Raw genomic sequence first — 15,612 nt, 5'->3', positions numbered from 1 at the left:
TCAGTTATATGCAACAAGCCTATAGAGTAACTCCGAAATCTATATCCTGAATTTTTCTTCCTAAAATGGTCAGTCTCACCACCTGACTTAGTACAGGGGGTCTGACGGTATGGAGGAGGTGACTAACCCAGAGATAGAAGTTGATAAATAATGCACTGTTACATGTGCATGATGTCATGGTTGAAGTCTGCTGCTGATTTGGCGTACAACTCTCACTTGACGCCCTGCGCCATGTGCTCCGTCGCCGGTTGCTAAACGATGAGAGGATAATCCTGTTTTGGGGGATAAACAAACGAGTGAGTATTCAATAACGGATTATAACAACATGTATTTAAATGGCTGATGCAAATAGAGGCAAATTTACCTCCAGCTAGTTACAGTTAAAAGCAGGTGGAGTGTAGAGCTTTGGGAATGAAAGGGAGGAGAGCATCCTCCCCCGTTGTTCTTGCTGCTGGTGTAACGCATTCATGGGTAAAGTTGCTTTATTTGGACACACTGGCTGGTGTTTGTGGACCGGACCACCGCTGTGTGTGTGTGTGTGTGTGTGCGTGTGTGCGCGTGTACGTGTGTATGTTTGCGTGTGAAACGTGATGTGGGTTGTTCCTCCGAACGCTGCGACAGTGAAATGTCTCACGAGTATATTTAAGACAAACACCGCGCTTCCAAGCGAGGAGGAGAAAAAAAGGAGGGGGATACAGCAGAGGCAGACAATGCGGTTTTGCGATGCGTTTATTCCTGCGTACAATTTACGCCCACGTCCACGAAAACATGTTGTCCTGAAGATGTGGGAGAATTCCTCGTAATATGGCTCATTTTCTTCATTTAAAAAAATTGGATTGAAGAACATTTCCTTACGATTTGATTGAGAACAAAAATAAAGATGAAATTTCCAATTGAATGCCCAAGGAAACAAGTTAACTGGGACCTCGAACAAGGTTGGTAAATATTGCTTTCTTGTATACTGTCTGATAACTTTAAATAGGCTATATGCTATATTAATGGGCTCCTCCTGATCTCAGCACCCTCTCATGGAGATAGAATGAGGCACAATACATTACAACATGCTGCATTATTCACAGGCTTGAACAGTTTTTCACAATTTCTTATTCATCATTTTGTTCATTTGACTTTATGGTTACTCGTATTATATGGTTCTATTTAGCAAAAACGAGACAAAGCGGCAGGAGGGTATTTCTTTATTCTCCATTATCTGTGCTCAGTTGTGCAAGGAAACGCTGCTGCAAGCAGAGCTTCAACCACTCCAAGCTGACGGGAATAACCAGGCCCAAACCGGAAATTGTGTCAAGAATAAAAGCACGTAAAGTTGTTGTCCGGACACGGGTTATTTTCAGAGACTCTCTGTGGTTTATGCACGGAATTAATTACACAGCAAATAAGGCTATGGCCCTTCATCATATGGGTATTTCATATGTGGTTATTTCATATGTGTTACATTTGGTATTTCAGATGGGTATCTCATATGTGGGTACTTCACATGTGTTTAGATGGGTGTTTAATACATGTTTAATTTCTATTTCATTTCATTTTACAATTTTGCTGTGAGATAAATAGATTGATTGACAGACTAGGCTACATGAAACTTCCTCAGTAAACGTTTTATGTTGAAATTAGTTTCTCCCGGAAGCGTGGGGTCTTCATTTCTAATCCAGGCGTGCTTGACACTTGGTTTTGAGTCTCAGCTGGTGAGTTAATGCCTAGAATAAATCTAGTTCCATAGGGCACATGAGCTGAAACCAAACCAAAATGTGCCCCCATGTTTATCATTACGTTTAGTTTATTCATTATTCATTAGTTGGCAAACAACGCGTTGTACACACAATATGCGGCGGGCATGCTGAAATGTTGACACAGTGTTTCCAGTGTACCAAAACTGTGCCCCACTAAACAGTGTCGTAGATGGTTGATGCAACATTTTATTTTATTACCGTCATCTCTAAATCCTCATTAGCATCCACGTATTTGGTTTCCAGAGAGAGAGAGAGAGATTATCAGATACTGCTTTCCACTCAGGTCTTATTTAATTAGGAAAAATCAATATGAAGCAAATTCAGTAGTCTGAAAAGGATTTTAGATGAATGCCACACAGCCTTAACAATCACATGAAATTATGTTTATCATAATTTTGATTTTTCCTGTGGTTTTAAACTTAGATATACACATATATTCTTTTATTTCTGTTTGAAAGTCTTGTAGTTTTTTTTACCACGTAGCTGTACTAAAGTCAATGATATCCATCATTCTGAGCTATCTCACAGGGTATCTGCAGCTGCCCTGCTGCATAGAGCTGATTTATTCAATTTCCCTCATGCACAAGATGAGATGAAAGGCACTTAATGTCTCAATAAGACTAGTTATGGACTTGGTTCATGTTGTCAACATGACAGCACAAAATACAGAAGGTGATATTTATTTTGGGTTACATTCTTTTTGATGATTCATCGCTTAATTTTAAAATGTATCCCATGTTCTAAAATTAGCCATCACACTTAAAGGCTTGTACCATGAATTGAAAGTGGCAGTTTGGCACCTTCCTGGATTTTTCACATCACTTTGCTGTTATTGATTCACTCAAGGTACTCACGGCAATAACAAGATTCATGGGCTACTTCCTGGATGCCCTTGACTAATCAGGGAGGGAGATGTGCATACATTTTACTTTGCATTTCCCATAAGTGATCCTATCCCAATAAACAAAAGAGAGCTTCTCGAGAACAAATCCATTTTGTATTCCTATACCTATAGAGTTGCATCACGGTAAACAACAGGCTCCACCCATGGCTCTGAGGCACGCCATGCTCTCCAATCTGAGAGAGAAGGGGGCATCAGGGGTGAAGGTGCTCTGAATAGCTCATACAGTGCTTTATAAACATTAAAGTGATCTATATTTGGCTGCCTCCACGGTGCCACTTGGTTGACCTGCTCCAGCACCCGTGCTTTTATTATAAAACCAATCCAGAAGCCAATGACTGAAAGTGGCCCTTATAGTCTATTAGAAAAATTAAATCCTGCTTCTCAGTACATTTTCACCTCTGCCTAGCAATAATGGAAGGGTTTTGTTTCAATGGTGCGTGTTCCTATTTTGCCTTATTGTGCATGTACATCCATGTTATATACATCCAGTCATTTGATTATTCACCCTAATTCACGTTTTTTTTCAGGTTTTCAATTCATAATAATAATTAGATCACACGGTTTTCTGCATTGAAATCTGAGGCTTCATTTAACAGGAATAAAAGCTATTATGTGTAGAAAACAAAACAAATTCTCAACCTGTGAAGACGTTGAGATGGTAGCATTGACACATCTGTAGGCTGGATAACAGGCTTTTAGCTGATAGCTTTGAGTGTTGGCTTTGGGAAAAGCCCTTTACCAGCTCAGAGTAATCAAAGGAAATCACTTTTAATGCTTCATGCAGGAGGATATAGATTTTCAATGGCTAGCGAGCTCGTGTTTATGACCTTATGAAAGTGGTGTTAAGTGCAAAAGAGACGTATGTCTATCTTGTCCAGGAGTCCAAACCTGTGCTGTGGTTTCTGCTTTTGAAGAAGTCACTTTTAAATATTTAACATTTAGAAAAAATATATTGTTTTAAACTCTTCCTCAGGTACAGAGTTACGCAATCAATTTCGATACCTACATTGAAAAGTTGTCTTGTTGTACTTTTTTAACAAATACATGTAAAGAGTGTCCCTTTGCTGTCACTGTATTTGACATGCAAGCTTAGCTTAAAAGTATGTTTAGTGTAGTTAAATTCATTCCATGCATTTCTTTTCTCAGTATTTGGATTTGTAAACACATAAACTTTGTTTAATCATTTCAGGCTCACTTAAATGCCTCTAAGACCACTGACAAAACCACATCTGAGAACATTTTTTCTCAACACTCAGTCTGCCTTCACATTTTCCTATCTAGTCTGTAACAGATTCAGGGCCTTCAGCCAAGAACGGTCTGTTAATTTTCACTTGCCAAAAATCATTAGAATCACTCCAGAAGATACAGAATAGCTGTTTCTGTCTCGGTATCCTCCAACACAAAAGCTAAATAAAAGATCAATTAATCTAGTTTTCTCTTTCCTTTGACTCTTTCCTAGTGGCGGTCCAGACCAACTTGGTCCCTCCGAAAAAGGTCCAGTCCGGCATGGCAAAGTCGAGTCTAGTCCAGGCCAGCGTGGCCACCATGCAGAACCCCATGGGCTGCGACCCCAAGGCCAATGGTCATTGCCCACTGCCACGCCTGTCCATCTCCTCCCGATCGGCCAGCGTGGTGGCCAGCATGGATGCCAGCTGTGACGGCATGGCCGCAGCGCTCCACTCAGTGATGAAGTGGAAGACAGTGCTGGCGGTGTTCATTGTGGTCGTTCTCTACCTGGTTTGTGGCGGTCTGGCATTCAGGGCACTGGAGCAGCCGTTTGAGAGCAACCAGAAGAACAGTATCACTCTGGAGAAGGCGTTGTTCTTGAAGAAACACCTCTGTGTTTCTCCTAAAGAGCTGGAGGCACTCATCAAGGTGAGTCCTTGGAGGTGGAGATTCACTTTTGGAGTTTCAGATGAAGTGAGACATGGTATTCCCATTTAACAGACCCTTCTCCATACAGCTGCTCAGACAACCCTGGAATTGTACATTGCATTTGTTCAATCTTTTCATCATTGACCAGATACATTTATGACAGGTTAGGAAGATAAAATGAAATCAATGAAAAGGATATGATGAATAATTCTGAGTGTCATTTTATTTTATTTGTAGATAAGAAGTAGAAAGTCAGACAAATGACCTTTTGTAGCAGCAGTTTTCTAGCTGATGATAGTTATCAGGGGTAATTAGAGGTTCTCGGGTTAATTAATTCTGGTTTCATTAGCTTGTCACATGATCTTCAAAAGCTTGAATGACACTTTTTGTATGTCCAGATTGTCCTTCAGCAAATCAACTGTTGCAGAATTTGACTGAATAATAGCTCACGTCCACATTAAACGTGCTTTGCAACAAAATCTGTCAAGTTTGTTTTAATACATAACAAATGTTGAATAAAGGGTTTTTACTTTTTAGTGGACTCATTTAGAACCGTTTGGATTTCAAAGATTAGTTATATTTGTATCTATGATAAACTAGCCTTGACTTGAATCAGCTTTAATTTATATTTGAATAACAACAATGTATTAAATATCAATGGGAAAACGTGTCCAAATTAATAATAATATTACTCCTTAATTGCTAAGTCGCTGGTAAACATCTCTGTTATTGCAGGGTTAAAGCTTCCCTTACCAGCTCTTGCTCTTATTCATGACTGGAGTGTGGAACGTAAGCGCTGACGATGACACCTGTGTCTATTCCATTCATTAAAGAAGATTTTGACATGCAGTTGAAAGCTCAGAAAAAGCTAGTAAATCGACCTTTGAGTTGAGACCACGGCCTAAAAGGTCAAGAATGATCCTTGTTGGTTCCTTGTTTTTTCCTTCAGGCATCATTCTTACAGATTATGTAAGCGTTAACTTGGAGCGGTTAAGTCTACTATCCAGCCACTCTACTATTGTAAAACAACCCAGTTCTAAGTTTACAGATCAGTTTACAGATGAGGGGTTGTTTGTACCTGTTGCTTTTCAAGTATCGTCAGCCGCCAGTAATCTGCATTGTTGTATTGTACTTCTCTATTTGTTTTCTAATTTTAAGGGTTACAGTGAACTCAGTCAAAACCCTTTTACTAAAAGAGTATTGTCATTGCAGTAATAATGCAGATTTATAGACATTATATATAGTATGTGTATAGTAACTAAAGCACCATCATAATTTATTACGTTGATAAGAAATGACTCTCTGCCACCCTGGATGAGGACCGTTGATGGGTAAATGTCAAGAGCAGACTTAGAGGCAGGTTCCTCCTTCAGCGGGAAGCACATTAATACCTTCAGGGTCACTACAGAGATGCTCATAATTTTCTGTGACACTTCACATCTGTTGGGAAACACACTGTAGAGTACATGCGAACACATTCGGTTTTATGTTACATAACAGGACGGTAATATTGGAGGAAAGCGCAAAAACCTGTCTTGGTGTTTATCCTTAAAAATAAGGTCAGTCAGCGTGACCTTTATGCTGGATCACAGCTGCTGAGTGGAACATTGGGAAATTATTTCTTCAATTCATGTGCAAACAACCTACATAGTGTATTACAAGAGAAACATAGGGAGCCATTTCGGCTGGATGGGTGGATGGATGAATTGATGGTTACATTGAATGGATTCAATTTGTGTCCTGTAAACCAGGGTTAACATGACTTTACCTCCACAGTCCTTAGTTTTCGCAGCAGGTGGAGACACTACTTCTAGAACACTGAGTCAGAGTCCTGGGAAAAGGAGAAGGAGCTGTCTATCTCCGTCCCAAGGTGTTGAAATGATGGTATTTGTTATAGCAGCTGGCCTTTGATAGTGAGAGGCTGGAAAAGAGGTTGTTGTGGGTCTGGATTCTCTCGACTCCCACTGCACAGATTCTTGGATTTTGGTGATGTTGAGCTCGAGGAAGCTTTCCTGAAATATCTGGACAAGGATTCTTACTTCCTGTTGGTGCTTTTCTTCACTGGACCAGGAGATGTTGCTGGTGAAAACAGAGAAAAGAATAAGGTATACACACACTTAGGGGAGCCCTGTGTTTAAAATCAACTTACTTTTGGATTTTAAACTATTTACAAGCACCTGTTGTTGCCTGTCGTTTCAAAAAGTCTTAATCCAAAGGAACAGGTTGACCTGAAGCTCCACTAGGAGGTGGAGTAGGGTTGTGTGTATTAAAATCTGAAGACAAATCCATGAATACAATCTGAGGTCCAGGTGTCTAAAAGAGTCAGACTTAAATGTTCTGCACCACATGTTGCCTTGGAGGCAAGTTTGGGGGCTCTACCCCTGCCATGCCTCCTTTGTACTTCCAGACACATTTCCACTCCATCTTGTCTTTGGCCAACTTGTGAATTCTCCCTTAATTCCTTCAGTTAGCTTGTCTCCTTTTTCTGAACCAGGCAGATTCCCATCTCCTTGGTGACCAATTTCGATGAAGATTTGTTTGTTTGGATGGGAGTGACCATGACCTCACAGTATGAAACATAAGATGTCATTGCATCGCTCAGTAAATTAAGACATAAAAATAGTGCTACAACTGTTCCCAGGCCCTGCTACATAATACTCTCTTTCTGTTATCCGGTAGCTATTTAAGTTTGTTGGCTTCCTACACAGGTAATCATTATAAAACAAATCCCAGTCAGTCAGTTTAAAACAACTCCTTAGTTTCACTGGTATTGAGGTATATATATCTGAATGCCTTGTACCTTCCGTACTAAATGTATTAGTAATTCCAGAGCGAGGCTTTAACAACACGCACACATTTTAAATAAGGAAACTAGCCCATGGCCTCAAGAGCACTGTTGTCTTTACTGAAAGAAACGTTTGAAGACACGTTTCTTTGTCTTCTACCATAACTGTGTGTGTTGTATCTTCTTTTTTAACAAGACATGTTGTCAAACTTAAGGGTTTGAAAGATCAAGGACTATTTCAGCAGCTGAGGGACCCTGATATATATTTTTTTATATTGCATCTATAAGAATGATTCCTTTTCCTCAGCTCAAAACAGGTCTGTAAACCTCAATCTGTGGTTAATTTAAGCTGACCTGAAGCAAGCTGTTTCTGTTCCACATTACCAACATGGCATGAGAAGCTTGTATTCTCAACCAATACCTAAACTGGACCAGATAACAAGCAGATCGTGAAAAAAATAATTCCTATCACATCATGACTGTACTGCGCATGTCTTTTTATAGTGCCAGCTGCTTTATCACATAGGGAATGCACCAGCTTCAAACCACTCTCTGATATCAAACCTGGAATTATAGGTTGACATTTTATGGTCACTACATCAAGCTGACGTGTGGAAGCAGGATTGGAAAATAATTTGAGATTTGTCGATGGGCAGTTTGCTGAATGGAAAGTTTGATTTGTCAGGGAGTGCGGTGATAGAAGAAAGCAGGACTGAGATCAGTCCAACACCCCTTTGCAGAGCATGTTTAAAGAAAAGAGGGTATTCTGCAACAATATTGGTTATTTGCTTTGGAAAGTAAGGGTTTATGACACAAAGGCTTAAGGGAAAATCCCGTTTACCGACAGTAGTACCCAATTAGCAGTATGTTACAGGAAACACATGGTAATACAGCAGACCTTGCAGAAGAGTGAAGAGATCCTTTAAAAAATAATTTGCTTTCCATGTTTTAGTCTGAGAATAGTAAATACAAGATTTGCGTTAGTGCCTATTATCTTGAGCTTAAAATAAACCCAAAGAGTGGACCAACCACATGGCATATGGTGCACTCCACTTTCAGCTCCATTCGGCGGTAGCTTCTTCAACGCTGCTTCAGGGAATATTGGATTGCCTCATTCACCTTCTCCACACCCACATTGGTTCCATTATTCTCTCAGAGAAGCGTCATTCTTCTTTTTCCCTTGCAGCGCTCAACTTTGAACCACAATAGTGCTCATCGTGAGTTTGTAAAGAAACAAAAAACAAAACAAATCAATGACAGTATTTCCTGAGGAGACGCGTGGAAGTAGAACCTTTAGCATGGTCTGCTTGTGGTCCTGAGGGAATCAATTATTCATTGCACAGGCCAGCAGTCGCAGACCTCCTGCTGCCCAAAGCAGCAGGGCCAGTAGCAGCAGCTGAATCATCACCATGTTTTCCCAGAACAAATTGAGAATATTACATCTGACAAATTAAATGTATCATGAGAATAGTTTGTCATGTTGAGATATACACTTTTCTGCAAAGAGTTAGATCTCACATCTATAGAGTATATAAAGCTACCACCAGCTGCTAGTTAGCTTATCTTAGCATAAAGACAGGAAACACACGTAAACAGCTGGCCTCACTCTGCCAAACACCACAAAATCTGCCAATTGGCACCTATAAAAGACAAAAAAGCAAAGTGTACACATTACAAGTTGTGGTTTATGTGCCAGACTATTTTCTGACTTGGAACAGTGACTTAACTCCTGTTAAACCCCAACGTGTTATTTTTTACTGTTCTGTTTGTGTCCAGATTAAATTATATACGGCCGGTTTATCAGTTTTCGAGGTGCCGGTAGGCATATTTTGTTACCTATGATATATACATATATGTTACCTTTGTGGTGTGCAGCAGTGGTGACTCACTGTTGTCAAACTGCTTGGTGGAGGAGTTGACAGAAAAATGGCAACCTTGGGAAGCATGTGTGCGTACAGCGTGTGTGCGTGAGGCGGAAGACAACGGTATATCCTAAAGGTTTGCTACACAGCATGTGTTGACGATGTGTATGTGTATCCATGCACGTCTGTTGACCTCCTCATGTCTGCTTCAGCATCTGTGCTGTCCACCTACCCACTGTGCGCCCACAAAATCAGCAGACCTAATTGGCTTTTTCTGCGCCCTCGGGATGACTCACACTTTGCTGCGCTGTTATTGACACCAGCCAACCCTCATTTTTTTAAATATAATTTTACAAACACTGAGCTACCTGCAGTAAATCCACGTCAGGACACGCAACCAATGTCCTAATGTGGTAAGTAATGTGGAATCAGCTCCTCAGGGGTCTGTCTACACAATGTGCACCAAAACTGTACAGACAGGTGTACATCATAGACCTTTGTGTCTTCAAATGTTTGACCAGAACATGTGTGGAATGCAACGTAATGCATCTACTCATTTAACTAGGAATTTAAAGTACTGTTTAAAGTTCCATTTCATGCAATATAACACATTTCATTTTTTTACTCCATTACATATTTTTGACTTGAAATAAAACCTAACAATATATAAAGTAGTTAAAATGAAGTGAGTTTGCTGCTTTTGTGCTTCTTGTCCTTAAGTATGACTTACCGCAGTATAAAAGGAGTATTTGTATACTTTTACTGAAGTTAAATAACTAAGTACATTATCAGTGCTCTATTTATGTTTTAAATCAGTAAGTCACAACTGTAACATGAGTGTAAGAATTGTGAAACAAGTGTCTTCAATGTCAAAACACTGCAATATGTTAGTCTCAATGTCTCATTTAGTTTTTTCATCTGCTCACTTCACAAACAGTTTTGTTCAATACAAATCAGCCTTGTTTGTAATGGACCAGAATGGTTTGATTTGGCAGTCATTTTAATGCTTCAAGGTGGTTAGGGCAAAGCTTTAGACATTAGTGATGGCGAGAGTGCTGCAGAGAAGAGGGCTTGGCACCATGCTGGCTGGATCACTGCCGTCACCTGCTGTGAGTCAGAAAGACACACTGAGAGGATAAAGATCTGTCGTGAGTGAGCTCTCTAATAATCCTGAAGTGTAGAATATAAAAACACACATTAGCCAACATTTGGTGGCGATTGTGTGATTTCAACATTGTCTGTGTGCTTATTCTTCTGTGCAATCAAAAATAGAGGGAGAGCCCCATGTGAAACAAAAATAGCATTCGTCGTCCTAATTAACACTTTACTACACAAATCAAATTCAGCACACCTGTGCCTCAAAAGTGCTTGCGGAGAAGGAGGATTTTCGACATTTTGAATGCAGTGTAAACTTGGCTGTGAAAAAGAGGAGATACAGAAATAGACCTTCACATTAAGTATTCATATGAGGCTATTTTCAGCTCTCCCTTGATGCCAGATTTAGGCTATTTGAGGTTTATGATATAAATACCGCTTTGATTGTCCCCCTCAAATTAGCTCTATGAAAAAGCATTACAGTAATTGGCTAATTTTAGATACCAAAATCTGTCCTGTTAGGGAGGCTGAACGGATGGATCTGAGGTAATCACATGCAAGATTACGAGAAGGCATGTGTGGGGAAGTGGTCCTCCACTCTGCTTGCTTTGAAATGCATGTCACGAGAGTAGATGCATATTTTATTAGATGGACGTACATCTCCCTAACAGCTTGCATGGATAGATTGGGGGTTGCCCTGAATGAAGATGAAGACCAGGAATGTTGTTAAATGCACCAAAGCTATTTCTTACCAAAGGCTTCCCTCACTTTTAGTCAGCAGAAGTGATGTTTATTTGAGCCAAGAGGTACATTTCTAACTATTCTTTTCCACGAAGATTAAAATGCCCATAAACAGGGAATTTAGAAAAAACACAAGATAGTAGATTAGCTTTTCATTGCTACATAATAAAGCTCAGAAGGAGATCATTGAGAATAATGATGCAGTAAACGCAGATCACTGTGGCTTCTGGTGTTTTCCCTTGACAAGCTGGGGAAGAAAAAAAGAAACGTTGGGACTAAAGCAAAAGGCTGACAGAGGAAAAGAGCCATAAAGGGCTCTCTGCTGCAAATGAAAGTCAATGTAGATTTAGTCAGCGCGAAGAGTAAAAAACATGCAAAATGGGAATGCCGAGTGAAGAAACAGCTCTAAGTGGAGAGCCGGCCACTGAATAATGTGAACACATCTCGCGCTCGATGTTCGTGCATATTCTGTACCGACTGTATGTCCGCAGGAGTGTTTTCATAGGTTGACATTAAAGTGGTTGATTTTGTTGTGCGGATAATTAAACAGTATATTGCAGAATACTAAAACCTCTTCCCCATATTTCAAGTATTTTCATAAATAAATACAAAAGACCAGACTTAAGGACAGTGGTTATTAACATGTGGGTTGGGACTCCCACAAGAGGTGGTGAGGGGTTCGCTAGAAAACACATTTCTGCTGTAAAACTTGAATCACAAGATCATTTTACATCTGTATAATGCGTGTGAATATGTCAAATGTAATAATATTGGACAGATTTAATCAATTGTAACAGTATCCACTTGGCTCCACTTCTAATCACAGTTTTGTGGCGAGGATTAATCTAATTCATATTTCCCTCCCTCATTAATGTTTTAATTTATTCATGTTTCTCTTCGCAGCATGCAATAGATGCTGTGAGTGCTGGAGTCAGTCCTATTGGAGACACATCACACAATTCCAGTTACTGGGACTTGGGCAGTGCCTTCTTCTTCGCTGGAACTGTTATCACAACAATCGGTGAACTTTTAAATAATCCACTCTTTAATGCCCGATACTAGTTAGATATGCTTTTGTGTTGTTGCATAAGGTATTAACACAGAGGTGTGACCGATACATTAGACTGGGGTCTAATGTTGGCAATTGTCACAAACTGCAGAAACAATTCCCACTTGGTCAGATTCTATGGAAGCCCAAAGTGTTACATTTTAAATAAATGCAAAATACATAATGATGTAGGTAATTATCAATATAAATGAACCATCAATTTGTGAAATTATTTAAGAATACAAATTCCACTCATATATATAAAATACAATTTCATCATTCCCATTTTAATAATAGACTTTAATTGAATATCATTTTGTTTTATTTCATTTTGAATATATTTTTTTGTTTCTAATGAGTTGCAAAACTAACTCATTAGACCTGAACATAGAAATGATTGGATAACATTTCACTTTAATATTTTAATTGTGATATTGTTTAACATCCTGTGAAGTTCAACATCAAGGATGCTGACAAAACAAAGACTGCTGATATAGACACGGCCGATTCACTCCATGTCAATGTCTACGTACCTTTTCTCCTTCTGCAAGACAATCAAGTTATTGACAATGTGTGATTGATCAAAACGATTTTTAAATGAAAGTGAAGGGACTTTGAGTGCCTTGAACCCTTGAGCATTTACAATAGATTAACTTTCACTTAGGGGGATTTGCTAATACAATGTGGTGCAGATGCTTTAAGTGGCTTCTTTTACTTCTCTGTCCAGATATATTATTTTTAAATATCAGAAGTTAGAATACAAGAATTAAGACCTCCAGCTTTCTCCTCGGCCTCTTCATTGTATCCTTGTCACTGGAGGGCCATAATTAATGCAATTTCTCCAAGGGGAACCTAATTATTGTCTCTCTAGAAGCTTATTTACTGCAGACCCCTGCAACAGGAACTGAGTATAACACATGGGCTTCAATTGATTATGTTGCATAAGAAAGTCTTGATTGCCATCTTACTCTTAACACTCTTCCTCCTCCTCCTCCGCCTCCTCTTCATCACATCTTCTCTGCCATGTTTCTTCACTGTTTTTTTCTTCTCTGCTCTTCCTCGTGTTTTCCTTGTTTGTGACAGGTTATGGAAACATAGCTCCAAGCACGGAGGGCGGGAAAATCTTTTGCATCCTTTATGCCATATTTGGCATCCCTCTCTTTGGCTTCTTGTTGGCGGGGATTGGTGACCAGCTGGGCACCATCTTTGTGAAAAGCATCTTGAGGGTTGAGAAGATATTTAGGGTGAGTTGCAAGTCAAAGCTAGTTTCTCTTTTATTCATATTTGCCATTTTTTAATGAGATGTCTACCTCTTTTTTTTTTTTAAACTGTTGCTTGCATTGTTCTTATATCTCCTGTTTGTTTTTCTCAGCAAAAACACAAACAGATCAGCCAGACTAAGATCAGAGTGACGTCCACCATCCTGTTCATCCTGGCTGGCTGCATTGTCTTTGTCACCATCCCTGCTGTCATCTTTAAACACATTGAGGGCTGGACCGCTCTGGAGGCCATCTACTTTGTTGTGATAACACTCACCACAGTGGGAATAGGAGACTATGTGGCAGGTAGATCTATGCGAGGAACTGTCGTCATGATGTAGATTAATGTTGTGTCAAACTATCATGACTTATTTTTGGTACTTTTCCTTCCCCCGCAGGTGGTAACAGTGTGATCCCCTATATGAGCTGGTACAAGCCTCTGGTGTGGTTCTGGATCTTGGTGGGTTTGGCGTACTTTGCGGCCGTCCTCAGCATGATTGGAGACTGGCTTCGATTATTGTCTAAAAAGACCAAAGAAGAGGTGAAGTTCCTTCAATTACACCACTCAGTATTACCTTAGAGAGGCATTCAATGTAAGGTTACTGGGTTAGGGCCTCCTCTGCGTCTATTCTCTTATTTGGATATTAATTGCTGCTGAGATTTTGCCAAAATGTGTCTAGACAGAAGACGCAGAAGAGGAAACGATGTACAGGGCTCGCATAATCAGGATGGCCTTTGTCAAAAGCTTCAATCACATATGATTTTTGTTGATTTTGAAGTCCCTGAAAACTTTAATATACTATTTAGCATCAGATATTCATGATTAAATAAGCAACAACCAAAGTTAACGTCTGGGATTTAGCCATCAAGACTATGGTTGTGTTTTTATCGCATTTGATTGACGTCAATTCAAATATTGCTCAAGTCTGCATGGTGCACACAAGTATGTGCCGTCACCTTTATCAAACTCAGCCTTGGCCACTTTAAACCAGTGAGAAAAGCAGAAATCTCCAAGTGTGGCAGAAGATTTTGTTATTATTTAGGACCCCATAACTTATACTAAGAATCTGACTGAGATATTGCTTCCCATTACTTTTGGATGCTTGTCTTCCTCCAGACAACATGAAACAAGACCAAGACATGAGAGAACTATTGGGACTAAAAGCAAATTCCTGGAGACCTCTATCCATTTTGTTTTTAGACTTGTCATGTTTCCTCCTTCTACTCTGTTTACTGGCAGTTGACAGCGCTATCTTCTGAACCATGCAATTACTTTGCAGAGTCAATTCGCTCCGAACCAGTTGATGGAAATTTGCATTTCTTTTTTCTGTGACATTTAAAATGAATTAGGTTAAAATTAGCTTGACAATTCAATGGAAACTCAGCCTATGTCTTTGCTGCGGCAGATTATGACTCCATATGCTTTCAAGATCTGTTCCTGATCCCTTTCTTACCCCCGTCTTTCACAGGTTGGGGAGATTAAAGCTCATGCAGCTGAATGGAAGGCAAATGTTCGAGCGGAGTTCCGTGAAACACGGCGGCGCCTGAGTGTTGAGATCCATGACAAGCTCCAGCGAGCTGCCACCATCCGCAGCATGGAGCGCCGGCAGCTCGGCCTGGAACAGCGAGCTCACTCCCTGGACATGCTGTCTCCAGAGAAGCGGGCCTTGTTCGCCAGCCTGGATGCCGGCCGCTTCAAGACTTCCTCTCAGGAGAGTATCGACACCAAGCTCAACAACCTGAGGCTGAAGGGGGCCTGTGAGCCGTACAACCATCAAGGGACTGAGCAAACGCCACAGACAGCGTCTTCCTCTGAAGAGAATCTCTTCAACCTGCGCTGTGGATCCCTCACCAAGCTGGCCAGACGCAACAAGAACCGCGAGCTGCGGAGGAACATTAATGAAGATGTGCGACGGGCTAGTGTATGTGTAAACAATGGCAGTGTCATGCTGGGTGAGGAGAGGACGGAAGAAGAAGAAGATGGAGAGCCAGATGAGGAAAACAGAGAGCGAAAAGAGAGAAACACCAGTCTGACAAACCTGTCACAGAATGCAATGGAGCGCAGCAAGTTGAATAAGTTCACACCGGTGCAGGCCAAAGATAGCGACCCACTAGGCATTGAATGGAAGAGTGCTTTAGAGACAGAGAGAGAAACAGAGTGAAAGATAGAGACAGATACCGAACAAGAGTGCATGGAACTTTTGAGATGTCAGTAAATGTGCCTTTCTGTTTCCCATGCTTCGATTGGAACTGCTCCCAGGAAATTCAGTCATCACGCCATAGCCATGGGAAGAA

General features: G+C 40.4%; 1 protein-coding gene across 1 annotated transcript; it reads left to right on the top strand.

Annotated features, from left to right (window-relative positions):
- The first annotated feature begins 880 nt into the window (after window positions 1-880).
- On the top strand, window positions 881-15,561 carry kcnk10b (potassium channel, subfamily K, member 10b). Its single transcript, XM_034525246.1, has 7 exons — window positions 881-935; window positions 4,112-4,527; window positions 11,914-12,031; window positions 13,142-13,302; window positions 13,431-13,623; window positions 13,716-13,858; window positions 14,787-15,561. The coding sequence occupies exons 1-7, from the start codon at window positions 881-883 to the stop codon at window positions 15,477-15,479; spliced, it is 1,779 nt and encodes a 592-aa protein (XP_034381137.1). The 3' UTR covers window positions 15,480-15,561.
- Window positions 15,562-15,612: the final 51 nt, after the last annotated feature.

This window comes from Cyclopterus lumpus, chromosome 22 (genome assembly GCF_009769545.1).
Source record: "Cyclopterus lumpus isolate fCycLum1 chromosome 22, fCycLum1.pri, whole genome shotgun sequence".
Classification (NCBI taxonomy): Eukaryota; Metazoa; Chordata; class Actinopteri; order Perciformes; family Cyclopteridae; genus Cyclopterus; species Cyclopterus lumpus.
The sequence above is the reverse complement of the archived record's forward strand: the minus strand, read 5'-3'. Positions and strand labels throughout refer to the sequence as shown.

Coding starts and splice junctions, on each gene's coding strand:
- kcnk10b (XM_034525246.1), top strand. CDS start 881: ATGAAATTTCCAATTGAATGCCCAAGGAAACAAGTTAACTGGGACCTC. Junction 13,303..13,430: donor GGGTTGAGAAGATATTTAGG/GTGAGTTGCAAG, acceptor TGTTTTTCTCAG/CAAAAACACAAACAGATCAG. Junction 13,624..13,715: donor AATAGGAGACTATGTGGCAG/GTAGATCTATGC, acceptor CTTCCCCCGCAG/GTGGTAACAGTGTGATCCCC.